At 33.1% G+C, this 18,870-nt stretch overlaps 1 protein-coding gene across 1 annotated transcript; it reads left to right on the forward strand.

Moving 5' to 3' along the window:
• Window positions 1–6,785: 6,785 nt before the first annotated feature.
• Window positions 6,786–14,260, forward strand: LOC149418877 (uncharacterized). Its single transcript, XM_089638690.1, has 3 exons — window positions 6,786–6,927; window positions 11,615–11,732; window positions 13,464–14,260. The coding sequence occupies exons 1-3, from the start codon at window positions 6,922–6,924 to the stop codon at window positions 13,817–13,819; spliced, it is 480 nt and encodes a 159-aa protein (XP_089494816.1). The 5' UTR covers window positions 6,786–6,921; the 3' UTR covers window positions 13,820–14,260.
• The last annotated feature ends 4,610 nt before the right edge of the window (window positions 14,261–18,870 follow it).

An 18,870-nucleotide genomic window follows, 5' to 3' on the forward strand; every position in this document is an offset into this window, starting at 1 on the left:
CAACTAAATTGAAAATATATGTGTTATAGTAAACGTTTTTTTGTTGTTTTTGTTAATTTTGTTTACATTAAATCCCCGTAGCCACGTACAAGGTACAAACTCGGTCCAACCGAATTCTAACCTCAAACAGGCCGGATATCTAACAAGGGTGGGGAGATGGGTGACCAAAATAGAGACTTCTCTATAACAAGCAGGATGAAGAAGAGTTTAGAGGACGTTGTAAACGTAACTACCGGCTGCGCCAATATTATTTGGTAATTTAGTGTGAGAGGTAGGTTTCTTAAAATTTGAAACAATTCTTCAATTATAACACTTATGTTCTTCTCTTAATATAGCCGATTTACGAAATACCATCATGGTGAACTTATGTCTAACGCCGATGATGGACTGGTACAGAAAGAGGAGTGACATCGCGTTACTCTATATAAGCTCACCTATTGCCGTCTCACTCTACACTACATAAGACAACTTAACTCTAACCCAACAAAGGAGAGTTGAGGAAAGCTTGGGAACATTGAGCCGAGCTTAATTTCAAATGATTTATTTTAAATATAAATAATTTACATAAAATTGGAGTAAACACATAAATTGATGTGTCTAACTTTGCTGATGCTGCGTATACATTTGTGAACTTGTTTAGCTATTTTTTAATGTAAAATAGAGCAAGGAGTTTGCTGTGTGTATTGTGACCTCTTTCTGAAGCCTTTCTTTTTACAGCGTGAAATGAGGCCAATGCCACCATAATGTTATTTTCAAGTAACCCTTTTAATAAACTCTTTGTCACTGAAGAGTTATTTATTTGGTTTAGTTATTATTTATATTTTCTTGAAACCATTATAAGCCACTTGTTTCAGAACCAAAGGTCCGTCATCGGGTTGCAAAGAACAAAGTATACCTTTGTTCAGGAAACATGTACATATATTTTTATTAAAATAGTGGTTTAAGATAAAAGTTTACCTACTTTTCGAAATTTTTTAAATAACTTTGACTAAGAAGTTTGTTATTTGCAATTTATTAAAATAACTAGCTGTACACCGCCACGCATTGCTGTGGTTCAGTCTGCCTGTGCAGATAGAGAAACAATATCGCGTGTTTCTTTTACGTCCAACAATAAAACACACGTTTGTCCAACAGATGGCGATTTTTTTTTAAAAAAGCATGTCTTACTTGTCACAGGTCACAGGTGACATCCATATAATATAGTTACATACGATTTCAAAGAAATCGGTGAAGAATTTTCGTAGATTCAAGATTTTGAACAAACAACCATTTACATTTTTGTTTATATTTATATTAGTTTAAGCAAAAAGTAAATTATTTTCATTTAATTATGAGAGATAAGGATCTAAAGTCACTTTTTATTTCAAGTTTAAAAATGGTTATTTTTATTCCTAATAATTGAACTTCATTGTTGTTATTATTTAAATTTACGAATCTTTTGCGCGGTTTATTTCGATTACTGTATAATAATGACTAGTCATTTAATAAATAAAGATTCTAAATTTCAAAATTGGAAATTCATATGTCATACGACATATATTCTAGTCTAGTAATGTGTAATTTCTATCACATTAGAAATTCTAAAAAAAAAGTACTATAGGATTCATATGTCTTATACTGATTTATAAATGTGGAAATTCTAACAATACAATTGTAAATGTTTTCCAAAATGCCCTGGAAAGAATCTCAGGCTTGTGATGTCCCGAAAGAAACCTGTTCTGAATGCAGTTACGAATGTTATCCAAATTGACCCTGGTAATAAATTACATCTTTGCGATTCTTTCAAGGATAAAGAAACCATCCTGTCACTTCGAATGCAATTAACAATGTTCTCAAATCTTGTTTTGACAGTATCGCCATTCCATTGTAAAAATATTATGTACTAAATACACAATTTGGCTATCCTGAAACGGGAATCCTTCCCAGTTGGACAGACAAAGGTTCATTTTGTTTGTATTATATAAAATTAAAAATTAAAATAATACCATAAGGCTGCTGCCACACGCAAAGCTCACATCAAAAGTTAATGTACAGCGCATCATCTTTTCTACCGACACACGACGCTATCAAATATTTCTTCCTATGGTAGGAGAGGGGGTCAGTTGAATTCGAGAGCGGCCGAGGAACATAATTTCATCTGTCAAAGTGACAACTTTACTTACTGACAGCTTGAGCACGTTTTCGAAATGGATGATACTTGTCGCCTATTGCTGGATCTGTTGGACAGCTCATCCTCAGATGATGATGCCGCCAACTATATAATTATAAATGCTATTTAAAAACTTTTTAGATTTTAAACAATCTGCGCGTAAATAGCGCATTTTCACATAACCTGATATAACCTCTCCGTCGAATCAGGAAATTCGCAGTTCGCACGCCGATCGACGAAAGCGACATATAATAAATTATTGTAAAATAAACTTTCGTCCAAGCCGTCCAACTTTTATCAAAAACCGAATGATATTACCATATAAACATACTGAGATTAAAAATATGATTAACTTTGAAAGGGCGAAAATTTGTTTACTTCAAATTCAAATATTGATTATATTTATATTTTAAATATATATGTTAAGTATGTTTGCCAAATAAAGTTTTTTTTTATGTTTCTAAATGTACTAGCACACATGAGACGATATGAGCTAACATAATAAATAAGAAATGCATTATTAGGCTGCTTATGTCATGGCTGTCAAAGGGAACACGGAACTTAGTTGGTAGCTCCGTAATTAAAATGACCCCCTCTCCTTTTTACGGCGGAGAGGGGGACGCATAACTTTTCAAATATCGCGTCGGGAGCGGTTACGTAAAATAAATTCGGTTAGCGAAGTTCAGAACCACACATATAGCGCGTTATCTTTTTACGTGTGTCGGGTCTGTATGGGATTGTATGGCGAGCGCTATTGTGCTTTATATTATCTGTTGATGTGAGCTTTGCGTGTGGCAGCACCATAAATCGAATCTACAATAATTAATGATGAAGATATTTTGTTGTTCATCCTTGTGATATGCGTGGCATTTCACTTAGCAATGCTAAATTTTCTTAGGAAAACACCGGTTCATGCGTACGGTGAAAGAAAACGGTTATGGCAGTGAAATAAATACTATGAACGTAATATAATAATTAAATTAGAATCTGTTTTGGCATTCGAGATTTTATTTCTGTCATTGTACGACATTTTACACCATTTTCTTGCAACATCTATTACTACGTATACGTCCAATGTGCGAGCCGAACCACGAATTATTGAAAAGCAACGAAACAATCGGTCGGCTCGCGCTACGTTTCGCAAATGTATACGCAGCATAATATTCACAATCGGGCGAAATCACGCACTCCTTACGCAGATGGCGATAAGGTTGAATATGCCCTGGCTGTTTTAATTTATGTCAAAATGCATATTTTATTTTGTGAAGTTCAGAAATATTTTTTTTTTTAATTTTCCACATTGTACAATAAAACCATGTACAAAAATTCTATAAAGGAGTTTTAATAAAAATATGCATCATAAAATACATTTTGTAAATTGTTTTTTACACGTTATTATACATCTGTTTTCAATCTTCGACCTGATTGCGCCATCTCTTTGGCCGGCAAGTACCCAATTTCCAAGAAGAAAAAAATAGTTTGATTGCGGGTTGAACCTTCCTCCCCAGAGCCAATCTCGATTGGGTAGGACAGACATTTATTTCGTATACATCATACAATTTAAAAGAAATTAAAAAAAAAAAATTCCGCGATTGCGTGATTGCCACCGATTGTTTGTTGGTAGAATGCATGAATTGTCGTAGACAACGAGTCTATTTTCCGAGTTTCAGCTCGACCGGATGTCGGGAAGTGGGTTGATTTCCTGTTCTAAGTTATGCACTCATTCCTTCCCAAAAACATAATTGAAATTCAAATAGGTGTAATTAAAAATGCTCGATTAAAGCAAACGTTAATGTGTGTTCTACTCGCAGTATTTAAGTCCCCTCATACCCAATTTCTACCTATTTATAACAAGTTTCTCTTTAACTAAGTTTTTAAGTTTCAATAAAATATACATGTTATTTTTTTATTTTTATTATTAATATTTTTTTTTTTTTAAAGAAAGTCTAACATTCCCAGGTTACGAATATGTCAGGTTATTTATTTGAAAATCTCCTACTACCACCACAGTAAGCTGAAAATGTTGCTTGTGTTGTGATGGAGGACTTAGCCAGCCGAGGAATTTAACACACTACGCCTGGGCGGGACCCAAACGCGATGTCAACTCGGCCACCGACCGGTCAATTATTATCTTACATCTGTTATGCCGAAGCGTTAATTATATGAAATTCCCTCTATGGAAAAAAAATTGCAAAGTAAGCTCCGAAAATTATTAAATACTTTTTATTATGTTATTTAATATGTTATAAGCATGAAAAAAATCACAGCGTATCTTTAAATGCAACTAAACATTTATCGAGTGAGTTTTGCTCTATTTCAAACGAGTGTTTTATTAAATATTTTTTTACCATTTTCGCTTAATTATTATCGTTTTTTGATATTAGCGCGCTCACTCTAACATTAGTATTTACATATCTCCCTTTCAAACCATCTTTGAACGCTTACTACGGGGCCTTTATAAAATCATCTTTAATATTTACAAATAATCAATTTTTCAAATATAAACAAAAGATTTTGCGTTACTTCGCATTAAATCGCCGAAAACAATTTTCTTTCTTCGATGATGAAAATAAATCATTTTATTCTGATATCTTTTTGCACGGGCTAACCAAACTAAAATCGTATTTAAAAATATCTAAAATTTGTGACATTGTACCTAACGATCAAACATTATAAATTAATTTCAACAATGGAAGTAACAATTGATTTTGATCGGCCGCCCACGGAACGCACAATAATATATTATGCGAAAGATCATCAACTCGTAACAACTCTTACTGGGCGAGCTACCCTGAGATCTGAGAACCGTGAACGACCCTGGTGTCTTGTGTATCGTCTGTGCATGTACTAGTGCAGTGGTGATCAACACGCGGCCTGCGGTTTTTGTGCGGCTCACTTGGCTAAATAAAATATCATAAAAATATAAAAAATCCAGTTAAAATATTCAACGGTTTCTGTACTGTTTTGTAAAAGAGTTTAGCGGAAGAATCAGTATTTCATCAAAGTTTTAAATTAGCCGAACAGAATACCGAATTTTATGGTTTTACCATTGTGTAAAATATTAAATGCATGGATGTTTTTTTTGATGTTTTTAAAGGTTTCCATTTTATAAAATACCAAAAGCTTTGTCGACAATTAAATCAACAGCATTTATGGATTAGATTTTTTTTAACATTTGCCCCACACAGGAGGCCTTGAGAAAAAAAATCCCTTAGGGCCTATCTAATCTTCTAGACTTCTAGAGGTTCTTTATAGGGAATGGAAGGAGAGAAAGTTCTTGGAAGGAAAAGGTATGAGTGGTGGGTAGGACTCTGAAAATCAACATGTCCAGGAGTGACGGATGTATGAATCCATTCCTTCATACAATCATCCCTTTGTGCAAGGCCATGAGTTGAGAAAAAGTCCGGCTAGAGAGGTCAAAAGGTCTCCCTCAACTAGTCTCTCCCGATCAGACCCGGCACGCAGTAGGTGGGCAAACGCATCTGCCGCCCGGACGTAATCAAACCTCACCAATGCTAAGTCACTAAACGTAACGAACTCAGGGCGACCTATAACAGGGGTGTTTTTTATCTAATAAATGGTTCCCGGGGTGGCGGTACTCATACCCGCCTCACAAATTGAACCTTGAAACTAGGAAAATTTTTGGCTGTACCGATTCTTTATGCACGCTTTCATTGGGCTTCGTTTTATAAGGGTACATACGCTTCCAAACATAATATATAAGTAACAGAAGAGAGTATTGTTTGAATTTCCCGGTGCTGTGATAAAATATTTATCGTTTTCAAAATCTGTAGGTAGGCATTACAAAATATAACAGTGTATTTTTATACCTCTTTAATATTTTAGAAAGATCGACTGCATTTGGTTTGACCTTGGAAATATAAAATTTTCGCCTGTGGCGCTTTATTTCTGCGTTCTATGATCGTTTTAGAAAAAATAAATATTTTCTTTTTTTTTTCAGTTTCAGTGCCGGCAACCCGGGCGTTTATTAAAGGTTGGATCTGTACAGATGTTTTTTTTTCATTACCCTCCTCACTAGACAAAGTCTGTTCTGAGGCTGGACATTGATTTGCAACACCACACGGAGAAAACTTTTGAAAACATTGCTAATTTATAAAACTCATAAAATTATTCGTTTTTCTGTTAAGAACGGGATTGTAGGGCATAAACGAATGAATTGATAGGTATCCTGATAAACTTTAAGTAAAATACCAAGGTTTTGTTACGATGTCCGAACACGAGCTTATATAAGTCTTAACATTTTCGCATTTCGTCTTGTTGGATGTATTATTAAGACAAACGCAGGTTGATGAACACGTGTTCCGATATTATTAGCAATTTATCAGGAAGCGGCTTACAGTCCCCTTTTTAACAGGATGACTAATAATTTGAAACGATTTTCTATAAATCAGCATTATACATTTTTTCTGTGCACCGACTGCAAACCATGCAACCATGTCAAGATTTATGCACCTACCCCCCGCGGCCTGCGAAAAAATTAAAAGATGGCAAATTGTCTCTCCGTTTAAAAGGTTGATAATCACTGTCATTGTACTGTACCTACTTAACTGTTTGCCATACTCTCAGTGGAAACATTTCAATGCTCACCAAAATCCGCGTAAAAAACCAATCACGTACCTGCCCGGTGAGTAGCTATAAAATGGAAGATTGACTATGAGGTGTACTAGTTGCTTTAGATCCTTAGAGCCTGCGTGTGTTGAGTTCCTCCCCAACTACTTTATTATATTTCTGCAAGGATTACAATATCAACAATGCAGGTATGTTGAATAATGGTTCCACTTATATCACATAACCTCACAATCTCAGTTTTCATTAATATTAATTAAAAATAATAATGTAGATAATTTGTTAGTAAAACTACGTTTTTATATTTGCACCAAATTCAGATACATCGATAAATTTTAATTAGATTTTAAATTATGATAACCATCCAATTATTATGTTTACATTGTCAAATTTTGGTTGAAAAACTAAAATGAACAATGAAATCTACCCCTTCACGTAAATGCATACATAATATTAAAATAAAACACGATTTTGTTTTTCTGTTTTGTAACAATATTATAAACTCTTGTAAAATTACAAAATCTGACTATTTGTGGAGATTAACCCTAAGAAATTTAAACAGAAGAATTACACATTTCAAATATAGAATTAAAATAATTATTAGGTATTTTTTTAATATTATAGGTACTATATAGCTTTTGTTGCTTCTTGACATGATCGGTTCCAAATTTGAAAATGTTCTTAAATTTAAAACAAATTCGAGTTCATTGAACAAAACTTACTCACAGACATACTCGAAATTAGTACGTTTGATAAGTGTTTCATAGTGAAATAGCTGTCATACGTAAAAAATATGTAGAAGAACTTTAATATTTACATTTCATAATTAATTATTAAACAATATTATACGGGGTTCTAGAAAAAAATGATACTTAATAATAATCTTTTTATATAATGAAGAGAGCCTGTGGCGGGCGGGCGATAGGCCTGGCTTTGTCTTTTTGTAATACAAATCTGCAGTTTTTTTCCGAGATTGATGAAATTTTGCACTCTTGACCTTCAAAAACAAAATAACTGTCTACACGAGATTTCGAAAAACCATCCCCATCCCCTTTTCAAACCCATTAAAGAAGAATTTTGTAAGCCCTTGATGAAATTTTGCACACTCGAAGTTCAATAGATAATGAGTTAATAAAAATAATAATCCATAACTTTTTTGGGTATGGATTGTTTTAATTGTTAAAAATTTATTATAAAGATTAAATTTCTGTGGTGTGTCTATCCTGTGTAACTCCGGTCCGATTAACACAGATTTGCTTTTAATATAAGTGTCATTTTCAAAATTGCAACTGATTGAGTGAAGAATTCAGAAAAGCGATAAAGTGCCTTTAATATAATATTTGTATAAGAAAATGATATCAGTTGTAATTTTCGACATTAACACTAATTTATTTCCGACTATCCCGTGATTTTTCACGGGTCTGCGCTAGTGATGCAATAAATTTATTATCGTATTAAATATGACGAACGTAAATGAGATGATAATTATACGCACGTGTATTGATTCTCTTGTTACTATCATGCACTCATTTTTATCCTTCAAAATTAGAATAAATAGAATACATTGATTTTATTGATGTGATTTCTTTAGAGGTCAATTTGTGGTTTACATTGGTTTCTCCTAGTTAACAAATCTAGTTTCTTTTCGAGTGAAAAATCTTAATTTTAGAATGTATTATATATTTTTTTTACTTGTTATGGATCACCTGGTTGTTAACCTTGTATCTACTGCATAATGTAATTAAACAAGTGTGTTATGAAACTGGGAAAAGCAGTTTAAAAAACGAGGTGTATGTTATAGTCATTTATAAACTTGTACGTATATTCCCATCGGTAGTGTATGGCGATATGCTGAAATAGGCTAAGCCATGATACGTATAGCGTAATGTGTCGCCTACCTAATACAGTAAGAAATCTTAGTTAAATTATCCGAAAACAAAAAAAGAGCCAATTTACACTAATATTAATTGAGGTAAAGCCTTACTTATCGATGGAAGGTTACACCATAGCTTGTCCTATATTTCTAGAACAACTTGTACAATATCTCGTGCATGTAGTAATTTTGCGGTTATCCCTGGGAGACCCATATATACCCCGCTAGCTCTCGAAGCCAACTGAACCCTCTGATATACCTCAAAGAGGTCAGTTAACCGACATTTGTGGCTCATATTTCGAACGCTAATGCTAGCTCTATCTATGCACGTCAATGAATATAATTGCATATACTTGTCACTACTTTGCGACCATAAAAATAGTTATTGCAATTATTATGTTAATTTTATTAATAGTTGTATAATGCAAAAAGATGAACAATAGCTATGAGTACTTACACACTCGTAGTTAATATTCGTAGGTACCTACTGTACCGATTTAAAATTCACACGAAGACAATGCTTTTTTTATTCCTTATTCAAAATTATTAACAAACATTGTTACATTGTTAGCATCACTTTTTATGAATGTTAGAACTTAATTGCGTTTGTTTTTATAATGGCTTGCAAAGGCAGTGGTGTTATTCTGTAACGATGGGTTTATAACATTAACATCTTCCAATAAATAGTACCTGGTTCTATGTGTCTATGGCCCGGTATATCAGTCCGTCCGTATCCTCGCTATATGTGACATTCCTAAGGCAAATTTTAAGATGGCTAAATCGGCCGCTTAATCTTAGGTTAGCCGCAGAATAGTTCCCTATTTAGACACGGAGGCGCTGGCAGTAAAAATTGTCAAATATGACGTTTACGTAAGTAATTGCGTACTCTAATATCACCGAAATATACGTAAATTGCATAATTTTATCAGTATGGATTTGTTACATTCATCGAGGGATGGAGGATGTTGATTTTATTAATTGATAATCAATCTAAAATAGACAAATAGTGTGGTAAGGTATTAAACGAGGAATTTTTCAACATCAAGACAGTGTTTTAAGCGGTCTGTTTGGCATAATTTTATGAATGGTGCATTAAATACAGCAAAACAAATACTATTTAAAATTAGTATCTTCGCGTATAGCACCATCCTGATTGAAGTGGGGAACATTATCAAAAAATACACTCGTAAATTATCCCGTCTAAAAAATTTGACATTTTGAGAGCTCTCGGTCTCCCGATGACGTAGGAGCATAGATATACCACTCACGCAAACGCAGTAATGTACACGTTGCTTACGTAAGCCCAGTGTGTCATTACTTTTAGAGTTGTATAAACCGCAAGCTTTATCGGGGATTAAAAATAACAATTAATTCTGATCGACCATAATTGAGCAATGTACAGCTTAACCGAAAAAAGGTTAAAAAATACAGAACATGTGAAACTGGGTAAAGCATTTATTGAGTTGAAAAAACGCTTCTCAATCTGGGTATTCTGTGATGCTAAAGAGAAGTGAGAGAGATAGGAGATGGAAAAGATGAAGGTTGGGTAGCACCTGGCTATTCAGAACTGGTCACCAAACATAGTAAACGTCACGAATACTAAATGTAGGTCAAAAAATCAAAAACACAACAGCAAAGGGGTTGATTTTTGACAGTCTGTTTCCCGCCAATTCGGAGAATTGTATGACATATACGACGGTGTATTGCTTGTAAGAATTCACATTGTGTTTCGTTCAACTTTTGCGTGAAGTCTATTTGGTTTCTTTTTTACCAGTTTAAAAAGTCATTACCAGTTCCGGGATAGGTTTGACTTTGTAAATTTAGATTTCCATAAAACGTGTTATCGGTAACTAATTGATTTATAATATCTACCATAATACGTCAGGTGTAGAAAAAGCGAAGTATGACGCAACGTTTGGTCATTTACACCTGTTAATTAATATCTAGTTAACATTGTATTCAGTTGATTCATCAGTGATTTATAATTAAGTATTATTGTTTAAACGAAGAAAACGCTTTTGTATAGAATCAATATCGTGTACATAATACATAACGCTTTGTGATAATATAACCGGTTTGTGGCTGGGTGGTGAATACGTCGGTTTCTGACCCAGACGTCGCGGGTTCACAAGCTAACATCTTCATATTTGCACTAGAAAGGAATGATTTTTTAAAAGGGAAAAGCTAGGCGTCCAAAATAAGCTTGTAACAACTGTCTGTCCAGCGCCTAAGATATTTTGAACTAGGACATGAAAAACTGAGTAGTCGAAGACTATTTAGGATACGATGTTCTTGAAAGATGACATATTCAACAAAAGCGGTTATATTTTATTTATATTTATAATATTTAAATTATAAACGTCCTGACAGGGATGCAGAGACAACAAGATGATGTTTTATGATGTTTTTTTTAGCAAACATAAAAAAATTGAATGGTAAAGTTGCATTTAAATAATACATCAGAAAAGAGAGAAATAAAATATCAGAAACCAGTTTTTAAATTGGAGATGGCATAAAAATAATATATAGGTTCATGATACATAATTTACAAGTGAACAATAAAAATATAGTAGGCGACACATAACGCTACACGCATCATGGCTTTGTCTATTTCAGCATATCGCTCGTCATACACTACCAATGGGAATGTATGGCGTGCGATACGCTGAAATAGGCCAAGCCAGGAAATTTAGGTGCATGTATATGGTAGTTAGCCCCCGATTTTGCAACGAAGTAAATGTAATTTTTTTGTTAATTTGCAACAAAAAAGGGCGTAACGCCTTTTTTTGCCTATGGTTATTCAAACTTGCCAATGTCATAATATTATAGGCAATAATAAAAATTTAGAATGTATACTTTTACATTCTCATTTTAAAATGCCAGAAAATTTCACGTTATTCTGGTGAAAGTGAAATAGCTCGCGTTATGGCAATCACGATTTTTCAGGTGTCTACTGATAAGTATAATATTTACGTCTAATTAATTATAATTTTCCTCTATTCCAGCTATCGTGGTTCTTCGTCTCCACCGTGTTGGTGGCGTTCCTACAGAGGGGCTGCCAGGGGGCCCCCGCAGTCGAGTCCCTCTCTCCGGAGCAACCCGAAGCCCTAGAGGCTGCTGCAGGTTACTATCATTATTAAGAAATGTTTATAGATGGGAATATATTCATAAAATAATATAACCTTTGTGTGAACAAACAAATTTGAAAAAAAAGAGATTTCCGATACCCAAACTGAATACTACTCTATTTTGCAGGACCAATGTAAAAACAATAAAAAACAACTGAATTAAAATTTAAAAAAAAACATTTATCAACAAGCATGGAAAATTAACTGTCCGGTATTTCTTACTGACTAAAAAGCTAAATGATTCAATAAATATAATTTAATTTTGGCTTAAATAATTTTTATTAGGTGTTACATATTAAACAAATATCCGATCCAGACATAATAGAGAAAAAAAATATTATCATAACAAGTATGGATCTTAAAAAATCAATAGATTGAGTTATAATCATTATTAAAATTATGAAGAGTTACGAATAGAAAGAGTGCAAAAATCCGAAGGAACATTTTACTTACGTAATAGAATCAGAATAGCAACGCAACGTCCTGTTTTGACTTGACAACTTTGTATTTTTTCTGTCTCTCAATTTGTTTGTGTGTTCCGTGTCCGATCAATTCTGTTATAATGGTAGCCGTGTTTGATAGTACCCTTTTGTGTGATTGTTGCCAGCTGTCAAAACGGAGAAATAACATTAAGGGAAGTTTACTGATCACAGAATTACTAGTGAATATAGTTTGAATATGACCGGTCAGTGGTTGAGTGGGCATAGCGCTTGGGTCTCACCCGAGCGTCGCGTGTTCGATTCCTCGGCTGGCTAAGTCCTCCATCACAACACAAGCAACATTTTCGGCTTTCTGTGGTGGTAGTAGGAGATTTTCAAACATTGTTGGGTTATTCGTAACCTGGGAATGTTTGTCTTTCTTTAAAAAAAAAAAAAAATGTAATTTATTGATTGCACTAAAAGTACTATAAGTTTTTTTAACATCTTCAGGGCAGATATTGTCAAATTCTCGAAAGGTATTGATTATCTCGATTATTATCTTGAAAGACCTAAAGAATGTTGCAAAAAAGAGCAACAATTTGACGATTATTTTTCAGGTTGTTTCAATGAGCATAATTCAAGCAAATCAGCCACAATGGGACATCGTTATTGTTTTTCATTGTTGACATTAAAATCGCTTTGTTGTTTTTTTTGACACCACCTTCGTTTTTTTTCAACCACCCAATGATAAATGTGTCGAAATCAGATATTAATTTCAATGTCAAAATGTTGCCGCTTACGTTGCTTTGAAACCATAATATAGAATTCCAAAACAATTATCAAAAGTTCACAAAAATTGATTAAAAAACACTATCTAATTTTGTAGAACATTTCAAAGAAAAACTCATCAAAAAGACCAATGCTCCAACAACTCTCCAACTTATCGCGACCGTAGAACGGAGTTCGAAATTTGAACGTGTTGGTACTGAAGCCAAGTGATATTTGTGTTCCATTTTTGTTTTCAGTACATTAAGTTCGTGTTTTAAAAGAAAAATAGAAATTTAACCTTTTTCGGCCTCCTGTGATCTCGGAGGTCAAGTTGAAGGATACCATTGCTACTATTAAAAACGTACACTAGATTGACAATTAATCCACATATCTCATTCAAGTGTTGAGATGATTGGTAAAAATTGAAAAATACCTCCCAATTTATTTATTCATGTTCATGTTCATGTAATATTATGTGATAATTAAATGCAGATTAATAATATATTTGATAACTAACGGTGTTTTTTTAACCATTTCAGATGACCTGGAAGTTTCAGAGACCCACTACAAGAGTTACGGAGGTCACGGAGGCGGCTACGGTGGAGGATTCGGAGGCGGTTTTGGAGGAGGTTTTGGAGGAGGCTTTGGGGGAGGATATGGGGGTGGTTTCGGAGGAGGTCATGGAGGAGGATACGGAGGAGGTCATGGCGGAGGATACGGTGGAGGTTACGGAGGACACGGAGGTCACGGAGGAGGAAAAGTGGTCGTAGTCTTAGTCAAGGGAGGAGGATATGGAGGTCACGGAGGAGGACACGGCGGCGGCTTTGGAGGAGGTTACGGAGGCGGTTTCGGAGGAGGTTACGGAGGTCACGGACACGGCCACTATCACGGATGATGATTCTGTATATAATTTTGTTGATGCTCCAAATTCTCTCTAAGCTTTAAATACATTGTATTATTATGTTTGTAGTGTTTTTTTAACTTTTTTTTCTAATATTTAGAAAATGCTAATTGTCTCGAGATAGGTAGTAATATGATCCTAAAGATATCGCAACGAATGTTGATGCGAACACAGTCTTCACACAGACGCATTGCTTGCATGCAGAATTTGAAAACTTAATGTTTGACATTAAAATATTCAAATTTGACGATTAACCTGTTTCTCAGTGACGCTTTTTACGGGCACATGTACACAGAAGTGTATATATGTGCACCGATACACACAATCCTAACTATGTGCTGTTGTCCGCATCAACTTTATTACCTTATCGTTAAATGATCAAAATATATTGATTTATATTTTATGATGTAATAATAAACCATGACCTTTCTCGTTGATATTCGTTTTCTTTGTATTCAAATTTATGGTTCCGATATTGTATTGAAGACATTGAAATAAATTAGTGTTGCCGAGATAATAAATTGTAAACAGACAATCAGGTTCAACAACTTTCCAATATCATGTTTGCCAGAAGTGCAAACATACATTGCCGATCAAGGATACATGTCACTATATTTCCCACGTTATATAATTATTTCGAAGGTGCGCCTTCTGCATATTATACAATAAATTAAAAAAAGTAAAGACAAGGTTTTATGCATAGCATAAAGGATAACAAATAAAACCTTGTCTTATAAACATTAGTTTGTCATTAAAAAATAATAATATTTGAAAAGTCAAAAATATTTCACAAATAAATGAAGATATAATATGTCTCGACGCCATCTAGTGAGAAATTTAGCACTAACAAAGCCTTTCCTACAAAAAACAAAAAGTTGGTTTTTTACTGGTGCAAAAAATATAATAAGCAGTAATTGTTGATTGGGGTACTAGTACATATATTATATTTTTTAAAAGAATGCACTGTTACAAATTCATAAAGACCATTTCAATTCAACAATTTCTACAAAAATAAGTAACCGATCTAGATCACGTGGTAACTTAGAAATTCCTAAATGTAAAACTAGTGCTGGTCAACACCATTATATTTATCAAGGTATAAAATTGTTTAATGCCCTTCCGGATAAAATTAAAACTGAAAAAAATTACAAAACTTTCAAATCACAAATCAAACAACTTTTAGATAAACCCAACGGTAATCACAAGTTTTAATTTCATTGGATACATTTTCAAAAAATTGTTTATATGAACTCATTTGTAATTTTTATTGATTAAATTTTCCTAAATTCACGTTATGAATTTAGGAAAATTGATTAATGATTAATAAAAAAAATATATATAAACAAAATTTAATATTTATAAAAAATACATATCCTCTAAAGTTATTAATTATGCGCTTCCTAATATGTGTTTATTGTTGTTGCATTTTATTAAGTACCCATTTCATACAAGATTGCCAGCTCGGTCTTTGAAAAATTTACAACCACTACTGTACCTACCTTCTATTATTTCGTACCTAATAAGTATATTTTTATTTTTATATCTTATTTTTTCTAAGTTTAATAACTATTATATTATTTAAGTTATATTTTTTAGTTTGTAATTAAATTTCTTATTTTCTTAATTATATAGTGTTATCAAATTTATCATCTAGTTTTATAGCTATTTGTTAATTTTTAGCTACATCAACTAGTGAAATTTTACAACCTATAAACCATAATGACTCACAACACTCCCCAACTCAAACACGAGAAATAATTTCTCAATTGAGTTGGGCAGTTTTTGTTTAAATATTAATGTATAGGATAAATTGTAGTTATTAACCACAAATCATGATTAATGTGCTGGTTCGCTAGATTGCTATAACGCTAGAATCTTACAAAAATGACATAAATAATATTCAAAGAAGTGCCCTGTGGACGAAGATAACACTAATAAATAAAATTAAAAAAAAACACAGAAGAAAAAGATGACGGTCACAACTAGGAATCGAACCCAGGATCTCTTGTGACAGGCATCTAAACCATTAATATCTTAACTTGAATTTGAAATATGAGATCGACAGATATGACGTTTAATGAATAGGTCCTAGTGGTCCAGTGGTTAAGACGCCTGTACAGGTAAGATAAGATTATCCTGGTATATATTTCTTTGCCCTTTCCCGATCCGGCCCGCCACGCAGCTGGTGGGCAGGCGTACCTCAACGATGAAATCGGATACCCTTGCGATGTCACCAAACGTAGCAAAACACTTCGGGTGACCTATGAGAATTGTTCGTTATCCAATGGTTTCCGGGGCGGCGGTACCCATCTCCGCTTCCCAAACTGAAAATGTCCATTTTGGACCTTTTGTGGAGATCTAAGATTTCAGGCGAGTGTAAAAGAGATGGAACGCTTGGCGATTGGGCTAAATTCTCTTTATTCTTGTGAATACTATTTTAAAAAATTATGAATTTCAGTAAAACTCCACTTTATTTATTTTTGTTTTACGATCTATTTAGGAACCATCGTTCTTCCGTCAGGGTTAAATATAATGTACTAACTTCATATTTTTAAAAAATTAAGGTCAAATAAATATGTGTTCAAGTGGGGGTGGAGGTGAGACAGATACTGTCGAGAAAGAACTTTCACTGAATCTGAAAATAAACTTTGAAATTTAATGTGTTGTTAAAATTCTTTGAAACAAGTTGTCTAACCGTTTTTCTTTGCCGCATGATATGAAAAATGTATCTACGGAAAATTTTTAAGCATTAACTTGAGAAATTACGTGAGTGATTTATTGGTTTATTTTTGGGTTATTATGCCGTTTTGCGCTTACTCCTTCTTTCCGTTAAAGTGTCCATCATCAGGGTAGCTGTTACATAAAATGTTTATATCAAATTCTGTGCCCTAGATTATCGCTATTATAATTGAATGGTATTATTTTTTAAATGATAAACTAATGTTTATAAGACAAAGTGTTTTATGCATAGTGCAAGAGATAACAAATTATTATAAGTAATAATTATTCGCCTGAGATATTCATACGAATCCCGTCGCACAGTGGGCTGAAAATCGCCTTTCATAGACATAGAGACTTGAATTTCCAAGGGTATTTTTTTGGCTAGAAATGGATTCTGCTGATCATTACTATGCTATAAAATGTCGTACGAAGCAATTGCGTGTACAAATGAAGGAGTTATAATTTTTTTAAGAAAAAATTGTATGGCGCTGACATTAAAAATGAGGCTATCTCTGGAATCATAAGGTTGGCCGTTTTATCTTTACACACAGATAATACTACTATTTATTTGTATTTTTTGAAATACTTCATATTGTGGCGCAAGGTGCGATTTTTTTTTTTAAAATCCTAAAGTTGAAAAAAAATCTTTTTTTTGTTGATGAATCATTTTAATGCTTAAATGCTTTACATATGAGTATGCTTTGTCTAGTTTACAATATTTTATTTACACTGCAAGCCAAAACACTGTGCACAGTGTGCTGAAAATCGCCTTTCATAGACATAGAGACTTGAATTTTAAAGTGTATTTTTTTGACTAGAAATGGATTCTGCTGATCATTAATATGCTATAAAATTTTGTATGAAGGAATTGCGTGTACAAATGAAGGAGTCATCATTTTTTTAAGAAAAATTTGTATGGAACTGACATTAAAAATGAGGCTATCTCTGGAATCATAAGGTTGACCATTATATTCTTGCACACAAATATACTACTATTTATTTGTATTTTTTTGACATACTTTGTATTGTGGCGAAACTTGTGATTTTTTTTTTAAAATCCTCAAAGTTGAAAAAAAAACTTTTTTATGTTGAAGATTCATTTTAATGCTTAAATGCTTTACATGTGAGTATGCTTTGTCTAGTTTACAATATTTTATTTACACTACAAGCCTAAAAGCATTTAAGCATTAAAATGAATCATCAACATTAAAAAGGGTTTTTTTCAACTTTGAGGATTTTTAAAAAAATAATCGCACCTTGCGCCACAATATGAAGTATGTCAAAAAAATACAAATAAATAGTAGTATTATCTGTGTGTAAAGATAGAACGGCCAAACTTATGATTCCAGAGATAGCCTCATTTTTAATGTCAGCGCCATACAAATTTTTCTTAAAAAAATTATAACTCCTTCATTTGTACACGCAATTGTTTCTTACGACATTTTATAGCATAGTAATGATCAGCAGAATCCATTTCTAGCAAAAAAAAATACCCTTGAAAATTCAAGTCTCTATGTCTATGAACGGCGATTTTCAGCCCACTGTGCGTCGGCGGCATTTATTTTTACTCGGGAGATATTTTCAATTTATTAAATAGTATACTGAAAATATATTAATATTTTTTTTCAAAGGCTCAAATAAGACAAATATATTTTTATGATATAAAACAATATATTTTTTTTTTGTTTAAAACCACGAATTTTTATCAATTTTAAGACCGACCGGTTTCGCTTCACTCGAGCATCGTCAGGGTACAAAATTAAACTAATCAATAATACAAAATGTGTCATTATATACACATACAGAGGGAGAGAGAAAGTAAAACCAAAATGAAACAACAATATATTAAAAGAAAACGATTAGTATATATAAATATTATAATAATAGAGAATAGGCATTAATAATTGTAAGGTGATTAAGGGATACTGGGAATTTTACAGTTTACAGGGAATATTCCCAGTATTGGGCTTTTTGACAGTAAAATCTGGATCGTATCCATTATTAGACGCTTTTTTTTAATTATTGATAATTCGTTAGAGAAATTAATATTATATAATGGAATCGTGACCAAGCGATGGACCATTGAGTGAAATGCTGAGTGCTTGTGTGAAAAAGGATGATTGGATGTATTATGTATGACAATATCGGTGTAGGTAGGTTTCCGAAAGATGTTAAAATCGATTTTATTATTTATGAGAGATAAGGATAGGTCTAGGAAGTTTAAGGATGAATTAATGCCTATCTCTAATGTAAATTTAATATGTTTATGATAAGAATTTATAAGGTTGAGAAAGGAATTTAGTTGACGTTCCGTGCCTGTCCAT

The sequence above is a fragment of the Hesperophylax consimilis genome, chromosome 13 (assembly GCF_061612785.1).
Source record: "Hesperophylax consimilis isolate HC1 chromosome 13, BYU_Hcon_1.0, whole genome shotgun sequence".
In the NCBI taxonomy this organism is placed as follows: domain Eukaryota; kingdom Metazoa; phylum Arthropoda; class Insecta; order Trichoptera; family Limnephilidae; genus Hesperophylax; species Hesperophylax consimilis.

What these genes read in the sequence shown, in the direction of transcription:
- LOC149418877 (XM_089638690.1), top strand. An exon ending in AGCCCTAGAGGCTGCTGCAG is followed by an intron (nt 11,733 to 13,463) that starts GTTACTATCATT and finishes TAACCATTTCAG; the next exon opens with ATGACCTGGAAGTTTCAGAG.